The sequence below is a fragment of the Lampetra planeri genome, chromosome 9 (genome assembly GCF_965212315.1).
Source record: "Lampetra planeri chromosome 9, kcLamPlan1.2.h2, whole genome shotgun sequence".
NCBI lineage: Eukaryota > Metazoa > Chordata > Hyperoartia > Petromyzontiformes > Petromyzontidae > Lampetra > Lampetra planeri.
The window spans coordinates 3,828,052-3,848,840 of NC_136115.1; the positions used below are offsets into that span (position 1 = coordinate 3,828,052).

The 20,789-nt window shown below is 44.9% G+C and overlaps 1 protein-coding gene across 1 annotated transcript in view; it reads left to right on the forward strand.

Annotated features, from left to right (window-relative positions):
• The window catches only part of LOC144720579 (anthrax toxin receptor 1-like), a 66,201-nt gene extending 47,446 nt beyond the window's left edge, over positions 1 to 18,755 (forward strand). The window contains exons 15-19 of the mRNA XM_078597402.1: positions 3,649 to 3,699; positions 5,541 to 5,636; positions 9,054 to 9,233; positions 9,993 to 10,073; positions 15,062 to 18,755. Of these exons, the coding sequence (XP_078453528.1) occupies positions 3,649 to 3,699; positions 5,541 to 5,636; positions 9,054 to 9,233; positions 9,993 to 10,073; positions 15,062 to 15,091 (438 nt within the window). The 3' untranslated portion in view covers positions 15,092 to 18,755. The remainder of the gene's footprint in view (positions 1 to 3,648; positions 3,700 to 5,540; positions 5,637 to 9,053; positions 9,234 to 9,992; positions 10,074 to 15,061) is intronic.
• Positions 18,756 to 20,789: the final 2,034 nt, after the last annotated feature.

The window sequence follows — 20,789 nt, forward strand, 5'->3', positions numbered from 1 at the left end:
GAGATGGCTGCCACCTATGGGTCAGATGATTGCCTACCACCATTAAGCAATTGGTAATTAAATGTAAAAAAAAATTCCTAAAAAGTGTAAAGTTATGGAAAAAAAAATTCAAGAAAATAAATTGTCACGCACAACGAGTCTGTGTGCAAAATGTCAGCTCGATTGGATCACGGGAAGTGGGTTAAAAAACGACCGAAAGATTTGCACGGTCGTAAGCGCGCAAGCAAGCAAGTGAACTTAATATAAAGGATTTAAAAAAAAGAAAACGGGGGAGTTTAGCGAGGCATCGATAATGCGCGAATCTCGCGTGAAGACCCGGCCAGGAAGCTGGCAACGACCAGGCCGGCGAGGTGTGCCCATGAACGAAGGCGTTGCCAGCGTGGAATGCATTAGCGTTGACCGGAGCGCATCCGTTTTGCGGTGGGGAACAGATGGGTTGAACAGCTGGTGGAGAAGTGATACATTTCACTGCAAGATACCTCCCAGTCTGCCACCTCCATTAGCCCCAGTTAGCTTGCGATTAAACAAACCATCTTAAAGAAAGAGCCACCGAGTCTCTCGGCAAATGCATCATCGGCTCGCTCAAGCTGCTGCAGGACAGCAAGATTATACAACGTGCGGAGCAAAATGAAAAATGGAAAAAAATAAAAAAACCAAGAGGAGTAAAGTAATTATAAAATGTTAGATTTTTTTGTTGTTTTGTAATTAGTGGTGCCCTTATATTTACGAATAGCTACCACAAAAATGGTCACGACTCTTGATGAGATTGCAAATTGTGTACTCTCCTATATTTGTGCAGACTGACCCATTTTTAAAAGGAGTGCTTTCCATGCCAGATTTCCGTTGAATCTTTGCCAGATTTTTGGCTTGCGCTTACTGTAGTGGAATTATACGATCTTGCGGGTTCATAAAGAGTCAGTGGTTTATTTTAGAAAAATGGGCATTGCGCATTATGTACATACGGTGCATAATTTATGTACACGGTAAATACCGTACTCATCCATACTTAGCATCACACAGCTTTACTAATATAAAAAATACATCTAAAATCATCATTTTGACAGTTCACAGATTTTCAATGGTTAATACACATGAAGGTGCATGAATTGTATTTAATACGAAATACTATCATCATAGCTATAACTGCAATATTGTGAACACCATGATCGTGGTCATGCACTATACTGCAATCTATATCCCCGTAATTAAGGAGGGGAATTCAACCCTCATTGTTACACCAGGGCAGATGTTTTTCCCAGTCAATTTTGATGGGTGTAATCAAATATATGCATTCACACACACACACATTAAATAATTATTAATGATAATTATTAATTAAAATCCTCTCCCACCCCCGTGCCATATCGGTCATGTTGTTTGACCATACTTCACCACGCTGGTCAATGTGCCTTTGCTGAAAGGACAAACAATTTAGCTGTGTATAAAACATAATGATGCACAATTTAAATTGTATTTCTAGAAATATTTAATATGGTTTTACGAATATTTTTTTTTACTGCCGATAACCAGGTCCGTGTGGAAAATATTTGTCGTTCAGTTCCTGAAAAATACATGCAAAAAAACGAGATTACATTTTTTTTGTCAACTGGAAATATTTGAAGCAACATACAATGATTAATTATACATGCAGATAAAGAAATACAACAGCAATTGCTCACATTACATAGACTGTGTAGATTTGCAATGTACATCTGAAGTCCAACATTTATTAACGCCATCCACGTCACTGCGCCTCAAAGATCTAGGGGGTTGCGATCCCAATGCAAATCAGCGGAGAGAATTCATTGGGCATTTGGCAAGTCTGCATTTTAGCCTAAGCACGTCAGCTCAAGTTAGCCGATGCTCTTGAACCCTGAACGGCTCACGAGTGCCCGACTGGGGAGAGTGTACTCACTCCAAATCGCCACTTTAAATAAAACACACACGTTCATTTGCCGATGATGCCCAGCGCGGCTAACTTTCCACAGCAGGCACCAAATGCCTCCAACAAAGGCAACAATGCTCCGTGACGATGCCACCATCTCGCCACGGTGGCAAGATGTTAACTACCTCGCCTGGTATACAGGAGGTCGTGGGTTTGATCCCGACCCTGATACTTGCATATTTGGAGTTTGCATGTTCTCCCCGTGGTTGCGTGGATTTTTCTCCGGGTCCTCGGGTTTTTCCCGCCACAATTAATAAAACACGCGTTTGGAGTATTTGACTGCTATAAATTGCCACGTGATAAGCCACTTCATTGAGCCGTCATTTGTGAACAGGTCGCTTCTGAAAAAGAGATGCATAGCTCAGTGGGCCTCGTCTGGTAAAATAAATTCTGAAAATAAATGTTATTTATAGTATAGTTTTAGTTGATTAATTTTGCCACACTTAACAGCGTGCTGGTAACTATTGCTCTAAAGTGTTTCCTGCGAGGTGGTGGTAAATAGGCTTGTTATGCCAGCAGTCAAGGTCGTGGGCAAGTGTAGTCGTTGGGCACTTGAGTCACGTCTGCTGACCGTTTGCGGTAAACCACGGCTGCCTTCGTTAGACATCGGTGCACACGACGCCATTTCATATGGAGCTTATGAAACTAAAAATGTAAAAACTTTATATAACACCGTTTTACATAACCAAACACCGGACATGTTGATTTTACTTACATTTACATTTTTACAAGTCCACAATAAAAACACATATTACGATAATTTAAAAAAAAAAGTTATCCCTTATGATGAGAATTATTTTATACGGCTCGCGTGCTGGTGCAAGATGGATTCTTACATCAAAAGATCCGGAGCAATGGCGACAGCTTAGCAAGGCATTCCTCCAGCAGTCAATAGATCATGATACACACCGTTTTACATAACCACATACTGCCACACTTTACATTGGTAAAAAAAAACATGTAGAGCTCCACAGTTATTTTTCAAAATAATAATCAGCAAATGAATTAATCTTCTTGGTTCTTTCGGTAAAGTCACGTAGAAGGGAAATAATAAAATAATAAAAATAAAACTTATATTATTTTATTATGTTTTATTTTTATTATTTTATTATTTCCCTTCTACGTGACTTTACCGAAAGAACCAAGAAGATGAATCCCTGCAGTCACGAAAGCTTTAAATCGAAATTTAAAAGCAAATTAATTACTAAACAAACATGTGTTTTATAACCACAATCCACATTGCGTTATTTATAAATATGCAATTTCATTTACGCAATAAAAAATCTATGAATACGTGGACAAGCCACAAAAAGCCTAAACAAGGCCTTTGAGACATTGCTTAATATTTTCTTGAATTCAACCAATGCCACTTTAATAATTTTCCCATTGAATCTCCACAGGATATCTTTGCTGTGAAGTAGGACCGTTGCCGAAACGTTACCTATAATGGGGGGGGTGGTTTCCCTTTTCAGAATTATTGACGCACGTGCTGTTGTCGACGATGCACCTCCGATTAGCACGATTGGCTTACATATGGTGCGAAAGAAGTTCCGCATGCATACATGCAACATACGCACCACTCAACAAAAGAGTTACATTCAGGAATTATTTGATATTCCTTTTAACCCGACTTTTAACTTGTATAATGACAATATGGCGAGGAATTCTGGGAAGCAGTACAATGTCCGTTCTTGTTGCTACAGGTTGTGAAGCCGATTCCACCTCCGCCGCCACCACCTCCGCCAGTGATAGAGGTAAAGATCCTAAAATTGACATTCAACACACGATTTCACACACGTGGGTCAGTATTCTTATATTCGTTTCAATTGATCGACAGCACCCACTTCTATGCGCGCATCGCACATGGCGGACAACGCAGCCTTTTTGTAATTGGGGTGGGTTTCACGGTTTTAAAAGGAGCGCGTACACACTCGCAATTAAAATGATCCAATTCAGGGTGACGATGAGATTCAATCATCTGTTTACGTTTATTTTGTTTGACATGTCAGTGGACGTTTGCACCTGTGCTGGGTGGGCTGCAAGTGGTCACGTCAACCTGTCGCCTGTCACATACAACACGCGTAGTTTGAACAATATTGATTCTTTCACGGGTGATTAGACGCGCGGGTCGTGAGCGCAAAAAAATATCGATTTTTTTATCGCGACATTCCACTCCCAAACTCCCGTCCTGTGGCGTTTACCAATTTACTGCCCATTCAAATTAAGACGTTTCGCGCGCGCTGCCCGTGCCCCATGATTCTTAAACCTGACCCGCGTGACGCAGCTAAGCAATCAAAGCTGCACGCGTGAAGAGAGAGAGCGCCGATTCAAATCGTGATTGAGATCTCGGTGTGCGTGCGTGCGTGCGTTTAGACGTGTCACGTGTTCCACACAGCTGCATTTGCTCGGCGCGTCACGTACGATGCGTTTCACAATCATCAGGCACGTGCAGCGTGGAGCGATGTCATTTGTATTTGAATACGGAAAGAGTAAATTGATAAACGGTCGTGATGACTTGAGTTTGGGAAAGCCCCCCCCCCCCCCGCGATAATTGATGCGTAAATTAGCAAGGGAAACTGGCTAAACGGGTTAACCCGTGTAACAAATCAAATACACTCGAAATCAATCAAACTCAATCGTTGTGAAGCAAAATTATATTTTGAGTTGTGTTTGATTTGCTGTCTAGATAATTGGCACGTACCAACTCGCTTCTCTTTACATCTTAATTTGTCCAGAACAAAGGAAAATGTGTTATAGAGTGTCACACGCATTGTTAACGGCAGCTCTTGAGAAAGACCGGTGTTTGATTATAATTAACGGTTTGGCAAACACACTAGCAACTTGTTTTTAACAGATTATTATCTCCCAACACCTGTAAATTCCTCTTTAAGTGCTGTGCTCGGAATTATTGGCTCAACCTGTGAAATCTGCTGGCACAGTGCATATCACGTGTTGTTTTCATTTCACTGCTGGCTTCCAAGGTTGTCTGAGTAACATATGGGGTCTCAGGAACGCGCCACATCTCACATGAACTAACAAGGGAAGACGGTCACCTAACAAGATGGTCATTTGGACCTAAATCCCACGGGGGAAGCAAATAACTTCAGAGTGTTTCCCAAATTTCGATTCAAAGCTTTCGTGACTGCAGGGATTCATCTTCTTGGTTATTTCGGTAAAGTCACGTAGAAGGGAAATAATAAAATAATAAACATAAAACATAATAAAATAATTATTATTTTATTATGCTTTATTTTTATTTATTATGTTTTATTTTTATTATTTTATTATTTCCCTTCTACGTGACTTTACCGAAAGAACCAAAAAAATGTTTCCCAAATTTGTAGTTTGCGCAACATTAAAATAAGCTTTGATTTCCCAACAAGAACGTGTGTTTAGAGTGCAAACATCTAAAATGTGTGTATATATGTGGATAAAATGTAATATATTACAATCGCTCATTCTGCTCTTGCTGCCTCCTTAGTCTTGAACTTCGATTCGCCCACTCCCCCTGTCCCTTCTTTAACGAACGTGCTCATCTCTCCGTGTCGCTCGCTCGCTCCTTTCCCCTCCCCACCCCGCGTGCGACACCCGACAGGAGGAGCCGGAGGAGATCGCACCGAAAAAGAAGTGGCCAACGGTGGACGCGTCCTACTATGGTGCCGGCGGGATCGGTGGCATCAAGCCAATGGAGGTAGGGGCAGTCCTCGACTTACAAACACCCGCACTTACGAATCCGATTCGATTAAATATCTGGGGTTTTTTTCATATTAGCTTAAAACGCGAACTCTCGCTTGCAAATTGAACCGCGGCACTAATTTTGTTCAGCAGAGCGATCCCTCCACGAGATGTGTGTGTGGGCATTTAAATATACAGCAGATTACTGTGTTCCGACTTACGAACGCGCCACAGGAACAAATTGTGTTCGTAAGTCAAAGTCTGTCCCATTGTAATGATTGGGTGTTGGATGTTGAACTTCTTTCGCACCGCACGTAGCCGACCGCGCTAAACGGTGGTGCGGGGGGGAAGGACAACAAACTAAACACAAACAAGCAGTTCTTAAGAAATGCGCTTTCAATTTAGTATAGTGCAGTGTATTGTATGGTTGTGTCGTGTATAATGTAGTGTACAGTAGTGTAGTGTATTGGAGTGTATAGTGTAATGTATTGGAGTGTGCAGTGTAGTAGTGTTTGTTGCGTAGTGTTTTGTAGTGTAGTGTATAGTGTAGTGTATAGCAGTTTACTGTATAGTGTAGTATGTGGTGGAGCTGCCGCTCTCACGCGAAGTTCTCATCACAGCTCCACGCGGCACCGCGCTCAACTCGGGTTTCCAAAATGAATGAATAACTGTTAAACGCCTCTCGCACTCGGTTTGTTTTTATTCCAGGCTCGTGTGGTCTGTGTTTGCACTGCTAAGTAGTTCAGCGCCTTGCCCACCCGCCCGTCCAAGTGTCCATTAGAATGCGCTCCGTTTACCCATCAATTATTCATGTGCGTGTGAGCACGCGATGTGCTTGAATTAGACTGCTGAGGAATTGTGCAGTAGATGAGGTTTACTTTGCGGGGGGGGGCTGCATATGAAACGCAGACATCGCTGCAATTTTTGTTTACAATTCCAAAATGTCTTCTGGAAAATCGGACCAATTGCAAGCTTTGTTTTACCAACTCTGGTGGCTTCTTTAAAACACTGTGCGGTCAGCCATGTGTGTTTACATTAACACAAGGCACGAAGATGTAAACGTGTGGTACATAAGCCCGATGATGTTCATTTTTCCATTTTACACAGGGATTCTATTGTTGCCGTGGGGGTTTTCTTTTAAAAATGATGACAAGTTTTTCGGTGCTACTCCCTCTTACAAAGGAATGGTCTAAGAAGATGTTTGATCGCTTGATAAGAAAAAAATTCCAGGTGATACCCCCAAGTATATTTTTCAAGGTTTATTTGGGTCAATGAGGCTAATATAATGATATAACATGAGAAAAAAGTTTTGCTGGCTGCCTGACTGCCTGGCTGGTTTGTCATGCACCACCCAGCACGCAGAGGGGAGGGGGCGTTGCGGGTGACCGGCACGGAGCACATACGTGGGGGGGGGGGGGGGCATAGAAGTACAGTACAACAATATACTTTGCTGCACAATTATCTGCTGCCTCATCCACGGTGTAGCCCCACAGCAGCCGCTGACACCCGCCTTCATGCGTGTGGTGAGTGGCAACGCAGGCTCAACCCCACTTAGCTTCCGTGTAATGTAGATTGTCATGTTGGATGCCATGCACATCAAAATTGTATTTAGCTTGTTTAACATGTAGGCTTTCGCGAACAATATCCATAATGCAGTTTTTTTGTGGTTAGATCGCGTAAATATATGAAAGTGTTGTTAAACTCGCCACCACCCGACACAGCCAATTAGTACGATTTGTAACGCAAACAGAACGTGCCAATTCGTTACTAGTACAGCACACCGGTGTGGCTTGGCGTATTTTGTATTGTAAGGGTCGACCGTGTTGTCGTGCCTTGTCACGAGCGTTCCAAGCCTTCCCCCGCGTACCGCGGCTTCGGGATTCTCGCTGACAGATGGCTTCGCTCTGCCCCACTGGAGTGTGTTTGTGGCTTCATGACAGAGGTGTTTTCTGAAGCCGAGCCTGTGGAATGACGCAAAAAAACACACTTCACCGTTTGTCGCGAAAGAAAAAACACCACGTCCGCTGCAGACGGACACTCGGATTGAACAAGCAGTAGCGTGCAGAAGAAGGGTAATTACGTCCTGATTATTGGGAAAAGTATCCAAATTGGCCAGTCGTCATTTTTTTGAGAAATTGCAAAAAAAGACCTCGGTTTGCATGGAAAGGAAACAGATTGTGTTGGCGCTCAGGAACCCCATGCAATATGCTAAAATGATTTTTAAACTTTGGCAAATATGGTAGAGCCGGAAAAATAAATCCTTATCTCAGCACGACAAAGAGCATGTCTCCAAAGCTTGCTGCAAATATCTCTTCGCAGCTCCACACACACATACCAATGAATGCAAATACAGCTGCATGGACAGCTATTCCTAAATGCAGTCTTCTCGTCCACCCGGACACCACACCGACCCCAACACTGATCCACCTTTTCAAATTCATCAATGAACAAACGTACGTAATGTAATTGACCAAAAGTGACGCGTGAATTGAGACGTGTGTTATATGAGCAGAGCTGGACTATAGCAACAGATTTTAAGAACGAATAATAATAATTCCAAGCCTGGTGGTGTTCATTCAGACGCTGTCTTTCCGACAGACCTGTTCTTCACCTGAGGACGGCTGCTTGCATTGTGGCCGAAACGTCGTGAGAATTATTTTATTATGTTTTATTTTTATTATTTTATTATTTCCCTTCTACGTGACTTTACCGAAAGAACCAAGAAGATGAATCCCTGCAGTCACGAAAGCTTTAAATCGAAAAATAATAATGCCCTATTGGCAAGAACGCATTACCGAGTCTTAAGACTCTTTCTCAGGAACGTCCTGCAATTCCTTCAATGAGTACTTGGCATTTGGTAGGAAACCAAAGCACCTTTGTGTAAAGAAAAACAACGATTTGTCCAAGCCAGCTGGTATATCAAGGCAGTCTCCCATCCAAGTACGAACTGGAACTCAACCCTCCTTGGCTTCTGAGACGCGGAGCGACTGGGTCCAATCGAAGGCGGTTTTGGCCAAGGCTCAAGGAACCGTTGCATTGTCGTTTGTTGTTGTTATCAGGCTGTAACTTGTCTGCACCTCCGATTCCTTCACCCGCACCTACGATTAGCACGGTTGGCTACGTTCGATGTGAAAAAAGTTTTAAATACAAACAAAGGCCACCCCCATTTCCTTCCATCTTTTGCTTAGTTTGTGTCATTCATCAGTGGCCTCCGAAGTTACATCAGTCCATCCCGCCATCTCTTCCGCTCTGTCTTCCTCAAGCCTCTTTTTCCCTTCCCCGGGTATCTTCTCCCGAGTGAATGTTGTCAATCTCTCGTCACGTTCGTTAGAGCGTGGAGGTCTCGTCCTCTGCGTCCTGCCAGTTGCCCCCGATGTATCTACAGACTTGTGGGGGGCCGGTGGTGGCTGTGTGTGCGCGCGCGTGTGAATAGGTACGCTGGGGTGGCAAAGGCTGCACAGAGGAGGGGGCCAGGCTCAAGGCCACCCCCAACGCAGTCGTCACCATGCCAACAGAGGAGGAGGTCCAATTCCAACAAACCCCCCGACCCCAGAGGAATGGCACGGCCGAAACCCCCCGCTCGCCTGCGCCGCAGTGGTTCGCTCCGATCAAGGTGAGCTGCTCCTGTCTGATATGAAGAAGGGCCGATAACACGGCAACTTAGGGCAGCGTTATTGAAGAATGCGTTAGATTTTTGCCGTACGTGCTCGCGCGCTACTGGCAACGCAAGCATGGTGGGGTCTTTTTTTTTTGCTGTTCGTGAATCGGACCAGTGTTAGTTAGTTTCGTTCAAGAAATTGGCGACGCAAATATTTGTCGACGAAGTTTTCGTATTGTTTTAGTCGACGATGGATATGGATGGATGATAGTAATGGGGCATTACGATCACAACTATGACTGGCCACCAGATATGAAAGTGCGACCATAACAACACTTCAGGAGTAATGAGCAACATATCAGAGACAGCAATGCACTGGGGGGGGGAAGACCAAAACATGCCATTTGGCTATATATTTTCTAATAAAAAAATAAATTTACTGAGTTCACCGATTGGCTGACCTAATACTACGTGGTGGACGATCTGTTCAAACGGAAGACCTGAAGCACGGTTGGGGCGAAAGGAACACCGCCGCAAATCTTGCCCCGTACCACATCTGTTTTGCACACAGCCTTTCATGCGCACACTGCAACAATAATGTTCATACCTAAAGCCCCCAGGACAAAGCTGCAAAGAAGACTCCGTCATACCATCTTCAAAGTTCGCTCGCGTGTGTGAGCGGCTGAACTGTTACCGTGGAGCTTCGCGGCAAGCGCGCTTGCTGTCGCCGAGCGCGCTTCACACGTGTGCCGCTTTGACTCCCTTCCCAAACAGGGAATGCTGGACGCTCTCTGGGCCCTCATGCGAAGTGGCTACGACCGCGTGTCAGTGATGAGGCCGCAGCCCGGCGATAAGGTACGTAGTCAACGCAGTGGTGACGGCAGTGAGCATTGGTGGCCAGTACCGTGCTGAGGAGTCCGAACGAGGATGACGCTGGGCTACAGTTATCCATCGCCGAGTCACAGCCGCCTGTCGGTCGGTCATACTTTGCTCAAATTTATTTCGATGGTGACCTAAGACGAGAGGGCCACAGTGCACTTCTTGAGGACTTCATGACGGTTTTTGCTTACCGCACAAAGGCTTAAGTGATCTTTGACACGAGTGTGCGTGTTGTTTGAAACTCGTAGCAGTGGCTACTTGCCGGCGCATGCAAACCAGCGACAGCTGCGGCCTCACATAAACTCTTTTCTGATTCGCCGCGCTCGTCTTTAGCGAACGGTGCTTCTACCATGCGTAGAGAGCGCTACGCCACGGTGACTTTTTCTCTATCAAGGTCTCTATTAGGATAACACCTGCATGAGCAGTTTGGTGTCTCTCTAAGAGTAAGTGGGCTGTGGGTCACATGATCTGGGCGGGATTACACACATCAGGCACAGAGTGGCGTTGCGTTGTTGGCTTGGGGCCTGGTGCAAGGAAAGAAATGGGGCCCCCCTGTTCAATGCCTCCCCCCCCTCCTCTTCCTAGCCCGGCCCCTCCAGTCCGTGGGACGCGGTGCAGTTGCACCGCCTGCGCCACTGATCAGGCACCAAACGCAAAGGGCACAGATTGTTGCACGTTCACATCGAGCCGCTTGCGTGTTCTAAACCGAAAGGGTCGGATTACGTGCACATTCTAAAGAGCACAAGGGTAAAACAAGTCTCGGTCTCCCGAAAAGCAGCTTTTGGGCATAGACCGCCACAAAGTAGAACAAGGCTGTGTGGTCTGGTGAAGAGAGAAGAGGAATGCGAGCTGTGATATTGTATTGCAAGCACGGTCATTATCAGATGTTTAAAAATTAGATGTTTAAAACATTTTAACGCGAGATGCTTGGCCCTGCCTCGACACTCGGTGAACTGCAGCCAGGGTCACAGCAAGTGGCCTCAATCTGGACGGCGTCACAGATACTGTCAGCGTTGGCCTGGCGGAACTTTATGCCTCATTATTAGTTATTTAATTTATCTAAATGGTTATTTATTAACGCATGCGAGCATTTATACTCTGACCAAGTCGTGGTGGCCCTCCGCAGCTGTTACCGTTTTCTTTAATTCAGATTTTTTTTCAAGCTTTCCCTTGAATATTTTTCTCACAAATGGAGATGGAAAACTAGCGAATACAAGCCAAGAGGTGTTAACACTGGAGCCAAGTGGACGTGCCTAGTTTATGTAACCATGTCAAGTAACCACAGCAGAATGTTCACCGCAAGAACAGCACTTAATGGGAACAATATTATTTCCAGTAAAGGGACACTGCCGTGATGCAACGGTTAGCGCACTGGACTTGCAACACAGTGGTCACTGGTTAGTTCTCCCCGTGCAGAGGTTGAAACAATGGGGCAGGTTTCTTAAATCCCCCAGCCTCTGGTTCATCACAGTTAGTCGATCGGCAGGTTGCGTGTGGTGGGGTAAAGCGTAAGTATTCCCACCTCTTCCGAGACGAAAACTAAACTGTGAAACAATTTTTTTTTTATTTTATCAGGGTGAGGCCTACTAAGCTATATGGCTCTTTTTTCAGAAGCGACCTGGCCACAAATGATAGCTCAACGAAGTGGCTCGTCAAATATACATTTGTAGCAACCAAATACTCTGAGATGCGTGATGTTGATGCTAAATGTGGGGGGGAAACCGGAGGACCCGGAGAAAAATCCACGCGACCACGGGAGAGAGAGAAACACAAGCAAACTCCAAATATACAGCAGCAGGCGTCTGGCCACCGTGGACAGACTCGCTTGAGCTCTCTGTTGTCGAGGTGTTTCTGCCTGCAGCGGCATGAACGCGGAATTGCAGGACTGCACCTTTACCTTTAGACCTGTAAGACAGCTGTTCCAAAGCTTATGGCATGGATGAATCTATATTGCTGTATCTTCCATGTATAAATCAATCTACCTAATCTTCCCGAAGTCGTATCTATAACTAATAAATACGTTTTTAAACATATTACTTTCGCTAGGGGATCGTCTAAACTACGACATTATTTTAAAAGCTATCCATGCAGAGCAAAATAGAAATATGGATGCATACAAAATATATATAAATGTCATCTTGTATACAGTATAACGTGAGTGCCAAACAATAGAACAATTCGGGCTAAGACCATGTTGATATGAAAGCTGAAAATAACTTACCTCTATAATCATAACAAACACTTCTTCGAAGTGAATGTTGTGTAATTATATAAGTGTTAAAGTTGTCTGGCGAACACGTTAGACAGATGTTAACGGTTAATTACACTTTTTGTTCAAGTTAACATCCACGTATCTTTTTTTTTCCTTGCCCAAACAATAAACAGAGGACAATTAATCATAAATTCTGCTACGGACAAGACATATATTTGTCATCAACTCTCCGTCTCTATAATTAAAACCAACACATCTGTGTATTCAGAATAATCTACACCACGTGAACCCGCCAGCTGGCTGAGCGGCAGAGCTAGCGGACTCACAATCGGAATTTTACGAGTTCATATCCTGGTCAGGGGTTGACTCGACACCAGTGCCAGATTATCCTAGGAGCAAAAGTAGCTACAAATGCTCCGGGCCCAACACTTTCAAGGGGGGCCCCGCGCTAAATGCTTTCAAGCTATCAATTCCGGTTCAGTGATTCTGCACTTGCTCTATTACTATAGTACTATACCGCCTTGTATAAACGACTAGGTGTTTAAAGTTAGCGATTTGTCATTATCTGGCTGTATAGCAAATGAAAAAATTAAATTATTTTGCTGTGCAAGTTAAAAATGTGTGTTTTTTTTTATTTAGGGCCCCTTTATAACAACATATGCTACAGGCCCCGCACTAGCTTAATCCGGCACTGCTCGACACGTCACCCCTCCGAGGTCGATTAAGTGAATTCTGTTGTGTGTGTGTGTGCGCGTGTGGGGAAGTCAACAACGGTGGTTGTCCTATGGATAGACTCACCCCCGCCATAGGAATGTGGATTTCCCACCACTGGCTCGGGGCTTTATAAGTGGGAGATGAGCGTCGCGTCAATGCGTATTTGAGCGGGAAATCACTTGGACTCTCTTGACGCCATCTGGCCCTCCTGGGGGACGAGGTTTATAAAACACTGCGGCCACCCTCCCTGCGGAGCCTGCATTCGTGCTTGCGAAGCGTGGAGACTTTGCATCCGTTTGCCATGACTTTGCTTCCCCGCAGTTTGTGGTGCTGGCCCATTTGTGGCAGGGTGGGAGGGGGGGAGTCCTAAGTCAACAAAAATTAAGTGACTTGCTTACCATTTTCTCGAGTTTGTACCACTACGATTTTTTTATTTTTTTGCTGTTGTAACTTGCTGACCCGCCCGTATTGGATTTCTGTGAATAAAGAGCTTAGTAGCTCATCGGATTCCTCCTGCAAGCTAAATACAGATTCTGATATTTTTGGGTCCCCCCCTCACCCCCCTCCCCACCCCTCTAAACCACCTCTCCCTTACAATTCAGAAAACCGTTGTGATGTCGAAGTAATGTAAATGTCGATAGAAAAGTTGAGATGCAGCGAAATTAAATAACACTGATGCAGACAAGATAGCGATGAGAGACATTAATTTGGCGTGTTATGTGCATTTTCTTGTTTTGCTTGTTAGGCTTTGAATTTTATCTCGTATCGGATAAGCCGATATTTCAATTGGTCCCCTTGATTTGCTGGCAGGCCAAAGCCTCTTCTTGGTTTGCTTTTGCCCAGTGCCGTCACTGCTTGTGTTTCGTTCCCTTCTCCTTCCCTCGCACCTCCGATTTAGCACGGTTCGCTACGTATGGTGCCAGAGAAGTTTAACTTACACATACATACATTCATAGTGGCACTGATTACATTCTGATTATGTTTGGTTATAAAAGCGAAACTTATCGTTAAAACATTTACACCTCGCGCAACAAATTACGTACAATACATATTATATATAATAATACACATTTCACAAACAATTTCTATCGCTCGTAAAAGCATACACACACACAAAGAAGCATTGTAATTATTCTAACACAGAAATATAAACGTCGTTAAGTATACATTACGACCACATAAGTACCGTTTAACATGTAAGCTTTCGCGACCAATATCCATAATCCAGGTTTTTTTTGGGGTTAGAGCGCTTAAATATGAATGTGTCGTTAAACCTTCCACCACAAAAATCTGGCTGCCGCCTGATGTTGCCGGTTGTAATTACTGACGAAACGTCGTACTCAGATTGTAAATGTTGTGGATTTGATCTCCAACACATCGGTGTGCTGTACTAGTGACAAATTGGCATCTTCTGTTTACGTGACAAACCTAACTAATTGGCTGTGTAGGGTGGTGGCGGGTTTAACGACACATTTGTATTTACGCGATCTAACCCAAAAAAAACTCTATGGGCAAATAAGTACCGTGTGATAACCAATCATGCCACTCGGATGCTGTCCTGTAAGGGTCAGCACACTGGACTTGCAATCCAGAGGTCAGTGGATCATTTAGCCTGAGCGGCAGTGGAAACAAAGGGGCAAGTTTCTGTAATCCCCCCCAACCTCTCTCCGCCAAGGAGCGTAAATGAGTAATGCTGCAGTCAGTCGATCAGCAGGTCACGTGTGGTGGGACAAAGTGTAGGTAACTCTTACCTCTTCCAAAATACGTCTAGCCAGCGTGGAAGACTAGGCCAAAAACCCTCTAGAGAGGGTAATCAGGAGGTCTGAGTGGAGGCAAGACATTTCAGGCCTGCAGCTTTACCCTTTAAAAAATATTTTTTTTCAAGTGTTATTTCACACACATACACGATACACATTTGTAATCATTCTAACACACACAGCAGACATAAACATCACGAAGTTATTATTACATTGCGAACTTCAGAAATGTGATGACTTGAAAAAAAAAGCGATGACTGTACGTTGTTTCCTATGCACAGGGTCGCTGCATGACCATGAGGCGCACTTGACGGAGGGCGGCTGGACCGCGAGCAGAAACAAAGTCGAAGATTATCTTCTCGCGTGACATTGCACCCACGTCGGCCATTTTCTTTTTTAAAGCAGGCGGCCATCTTGATTGGGAGGCAGCATTCGCGCCAAATCAAGGGGGTCAGCAACCAAAATGAACAAGAGCCGTTTTTGTTCGAATTCGGTGCAAAACTCAACATTTCAAGGGCCGCGATGCAAGCAAATGCATACACACACACACGCACATTACGTTGCGAAGCGGTCCGCAAAGAGCCGCGCGTGCCTCCGTAGCGGCAGGTTTGCCGACCCCTGCACGAAACGTAGCGCCCCACGCCAACGAATGTGAACGCCACTGCTGCCACCGGGTCCCGGTCTTCCCAGGATCAGCCTCAGTTTGAGGTTGTTTTTCGGAATTTGTACGTCTCCCCAGGAAATGAAAAGTTCCTGATGGTTTTTTTTGGAGGTCAGATGCTTAATAATACACCATTCGTGACAATGCGCGTGTGGATGTAGTTCTCCCTTCTGCCAGTATTATGAGCTATTCCTCTTGCCATATGCCCCATGTTTTTTTTTGTATCTCAAGAGGTGGGAACCCTAACGGATTGCATTCAAGAGCAAGCGATCTAGAACTTCTCATAAAGCCACGACAAGATCCACGGCGATAGGCTGCAGAGCAGACTGCACTCTACTTTTGGCAGGGTTCAATCCCGTCTCCTTATGTACCGTATGTTTAACAATTGTCAAACCATACCTAGCAAGCCAACCGTGCTAATCGGAGGTGCGGGGAGAAGGACAAAAAACTAAACACTAAAATAAGTTCTAGCTTGTTGAAGTGAATTCCCACCCCTACCTTGTTCTCTGGATTATACAACGCATCCCCCCCCACCCTCCTGTAGTTTGTAGCAGAAGTTGGGGGTGTGTGTCTTTATAATCTGGCAGGTGTTTGTGTGATCATATTAGCTTAACTTGATCGACTCCCGGGCACTAATTTGAGGGATATCTTCATTTCGGGGGCGTCTTATGATCTAGAGAATGAGGAAGATGTTTGGCCCGGCTGTTTGTTAACTTCCCCCTTTCATGTGTGTCTTGTCCGTTTATCTGTGAAAATCAACGGACTTCTCATGAACACGAGAAGATCTATTTTCCTGCTGTCAATCGTTCAAATAAATACTGCCTGTGATAAAGAAATCAGCCAATTATATAGACCGTGCAGAACAGTCATTTATGTTTCGGCTGTATTTATCAGCATTTTTTAAATATAAGTATTGGTGTCATTATGATGTATGCTTTACAGCTTCTGAATCCAAATATAAATCATTAAACATTACATCTACTTGACTTTACAGCTCAGCCAACGATATCTTTCAGCCTAGGCTCTAGGGATGTTGCCTTTTCAAACGTTTAGGCTCGGTTTCAGACCTGATTTGGTATTTTAAGATTATAATTTAAATGTATTGCATTTTTATAAATTTAAGGATTTTAAATATTAATAATTTATTTCATGACTTTTATATCAAGCATCATCGGGAGAACATGTCATACATCACTTTCTGTGATGTTACATTTTTGCATGAATCCAAAAGTTTTTTTTTTTACATCGTCCGAAATTTCATATCTAGGCCTGATTTTCTGATTTTTCGGATGCATTCCAAAAAACATTGGGAACACATCCCAAGTAGACTCACAAACGCCTAAACTCTTTCCATTGCACTGGTTTGCTGCCTACACATGGAGACAGAGCACCGCTTATCAGCGGCCCTTGTCGAAGCCAAGCCGGAAAGTACGCCGACATATCTCATGTTGAGTACGTTCTACCCTCGCCACTAATGCCTGGTGACATTGAGCCAGCTAAATTAAACACAAGTTTGGCTCGCGTTGGCCATGATTGTACTTGCTGAGATGTTTAATAATTCCCGCCTCGTGTCGGGTCCGGTCGGCTCTTCGTTGCTGCAGGCAGCATTATCCACAGTCCACGTATTCATGAATTTGCAACTGCTTTTCCCAAAAATGTTACGACACTTATGTGATAATTTGTCAGTTCAGTGCTGGATGAAGGCCTCTTCACGTCGTATCAGCTGCACCGGTTGTTTGGACATACTTTACCATTCTGAAGCACGCGGGGGACCACGTACCGGTTCAGATATCGATCGCCGCTGATGTCAAACGTTGCCGAGAATGGAACTCAGGTCATCGGTAATTGTTCTTTTTACCCTTTTATCTGGCAACAAAACTGACACGTCATGTTTGCATTGACCACAATACCTGCGGTCGGAATTCAAACAAAAAACACAACTCTGATAATGTATGCACTGTCCTTGAAATTGATTGGTCCACACCCGAGACAGCTTTTCTTAGAGCCTAGTCTCACATGGTGTTGGACCAGATGACGCGGTGCACTAACTATCCACGGGGCCACGACTTTGCCTCGTCACGCGATGTGTTACGTGAAACGCTTTCGGGTTGCAAAGGGACGTGCAAGACAATAAATTATCAAAATGGTTTGGAAACAAATTCCAAGGTGTGCGTAGGCTCAGACGTTGTGTTGTATTTTTTGTTAAGTCTGCACCTGTTATAGCATCCGTATGCAATTGTGAGCATTAAGAGGCAAACATACACGAGTAGGTGTGACTCTGTGGTATATTGCCAACAGTTTTTTTTTACACTGCCTATTTGCCTTCACGCCTACCTCCAAGAAATATGAAATGATGGGTAAACATTGCCAGGGAATTTCTGTCTCCGCATGAGTTTAGTGTTGCACCTCCCTTGACTGCAACGTGCCCCCGAGCAAGACTGTTCATCTGTACATAAATTGCGCGGAAGAAATTCACACATTTCAATCAACTGTGTGCCTATATGGGTTCGCTAATAATGAAAAGCTTGTAGATGTATAATTTTTTCAAGGTCGGGACAACAACAAACGCAACAACAACAATAACAAAAAACGTTGCAGATGTGGAAATCGAACAGTGTTGCAAAGCTGCGTCTCTTCGTGGTTATTAACATGCGCCCTCGCCGACCTCAGGCTAAACGCGCAACAGGACCCGGCCCTCCCCTTGACCGCAGGACACGCGTACAGTGCGGCCGGAGAGCACCATTTATTTAACGGAGGCCGCACCACTTTAATAACGAGCATCTGCACCGACGGTTCCCAAGCTGTGATCCGTCCGGCTGCCAAGTTTCTGTCGCGTAACCAATGCCCCCGAGAGGGATAGCGCGCCTCTTTGGGAGGCATCCGCCGAAGCCTCGTGAGCACACGCGCTCGCCACTCCGTGCGGTTCTTTTGCCGATTTTTTTTCACGTTTCGCCTTTTTAGCCGGGATTTAGTTTGGCAGCAGCACCGAGCCACAGAAGAAGGGCAAGTTGTCGTTGTTGTTGCTGCTGCTGTTGTAACGGCCCATTGCGCGGACGTTTGACGCCGCGTAGAATCTTGCGTTGGAACGAACTGCTGCCGGCCTTCACAGTATTTATGGATGCCCCAAAAAAGAGAAAAATTCCAAAAAATATATTTACTTGAATTCAGTGTACGTAACTAATCTAGCGAGTAATTTCAACGTCATGTAGACCATTAATACCACAGTAGAACCTTAAACGTTGCTTGTGAAACCGTTGTATCTGGATATCATGCTTGCTTTTTTTTAAATAATAAAACATTCGTTTCTTTCCCAACTTTAAATGATTCACGAATCCTGTTTTCAGAACATTCTTGTCTTTGCATATTAAAAAAAAATCCGCACGGTTTATGATTTTTTTTTTTTACGCAAGCGTTCACTCGGACATCTCAGTTTAAGCAATTAAAAGGACGGGTACCTCAACGTCAAATATGCGCACACACAATTCTATACCGAGTACATTCACAGAAGGGGAGCCCCAGCGGGGGGGTGGGGGGGGGGTCGTAACACACGGCATGCTGCATCTAATTTGACAATGCGCTTGCGTTCAAACGACAAGAACGAGACGAACCACAGCCACTTGGAGGTCCAAAAGCAATGTCCATTGCAGGAGTTATTCTTGTTTTGTTTCACCCTCGAGCCATTAGTGACTGACATTCATGAATCCAGTGGTACTATATTTTTGAAGCCACCACATCCTACAAGGAACGTTTTGAAATGGGCACACCAGTGACTGGAAATCCCTTATTGAAACAACGCCGTGCGAAGAATGCCCTCTTCACAGATGTGCCACACAGCCTGGCGCCGCGTGACCTTCCAGTGCCAGGGACCAGAGCTGCGGCTGCGAGGACGACAAATCGCATCTCCATCCGTCCAAGTCGTGCACGCGTGGCAAAGTGATTGAATTGGAAATGCAGAAGTGGCGGCGTCAACCCTATCCGCGCGGCGTCAACCTCACGATCGCAGCCGGTTGTTTCCACCTCTGCGGAAACATCGTCGCGCAGGAATACGAACAGGTCTCTAAAAAGTGCCGGCCACGCATGTTTGGTGTCCTGGCCAATTTCGACCATCATGTATATGAGTGTGTGTGTGTGGAGCGGTGGTGTCGTGGTTAGCACGCTGCGTTTTGAACCCGGCGACCCGAGTTCGATTCCCGCTCACGGCCAACACCCGGTGACGATTATCTGAACCGGTCCTGGTTTTTTTAGGTCGACTCAGCCTCAAATGAGTACCTGGTGCGGTGTGTTATCATCGCTACGGGGGAGACAAAGGCGTTCGGGCGTGGTGCTGGCCATCCACCCCCTCGTGTACCACTCCGGCTTTCATAGGTGCTCGCTAACAGCACTTGCCCCTACCCTCTGTTAGGGCTATACAGGGGATGTTTGTATTTTTGTGGAGCAGTAGTGTCGTGGTTAGCATTGCTGCGCTATGAACCCGGCGACTGAGTTCGATTCCTGCTCAATTATCTGAACCGGTCCTGGGCCTCCCCTTAGGTCGACTCAACCTCTAATTAGTACCTGGTGCGGTGTGTTATCATCGCTACTGGAGAGACAAAGGCGGTCGGGCGTGGTGCTGGCCACCCACCCCCTCGTGTACCACTCCGGCTTTCATAGGTGCTCGCTCACACTCACAGCACTTGCCCCAAGAGTCTGTTAAAGCCTCTACAGGGGATCTTCGTATTTGTAATGGCACAGTGATTCGCACTCTACACTATGAACCCGGCGCGACGAGGTGGACTCCCAGCCACAGCTACCATCAGTGACAAGTACCGGTTACGATAGCTTCAAAATTGTATTTGCTGCGGTGTGTAAAAACAGCCTATAAGACTGTACGGGTGATCTTTACCTTCGTGTGTATATGAATACATGTGTGCATATATGTGAAGGGGAGGGCCTTCAACTCTGAAGTTTCACGAGCATGGTTGAGTATGTTCATAACTGCCCACCAACAAACATTTGAGACCACAATTTCATCGCTATTATCATCGCTCATCATCATCATTACTTGCACTTTGCCTAAGTAAATTTAAAATTTCACATTGCCGAAGTAAATTTCAAATTCTCTAAACACATGGACGAGTAGGTAACCAGATACGCCTCTGCGGCCGTCTGGAACGCTCTTCCTTCCAATATTAGGAAGCCACTGGAGCTACAGCATTTTAAATCTAGATTGCAAACTCATTTCTTTAGAGCTGCGTTTTAGCGTTTAGTTTGTTGTCCTTCCCCCGCACCTCCGATTAGCACGGATCTCAAGGTACGGTGCGAAAGAAGTTCAACTTCACATACGTACGTACATATATACGTACTATAGG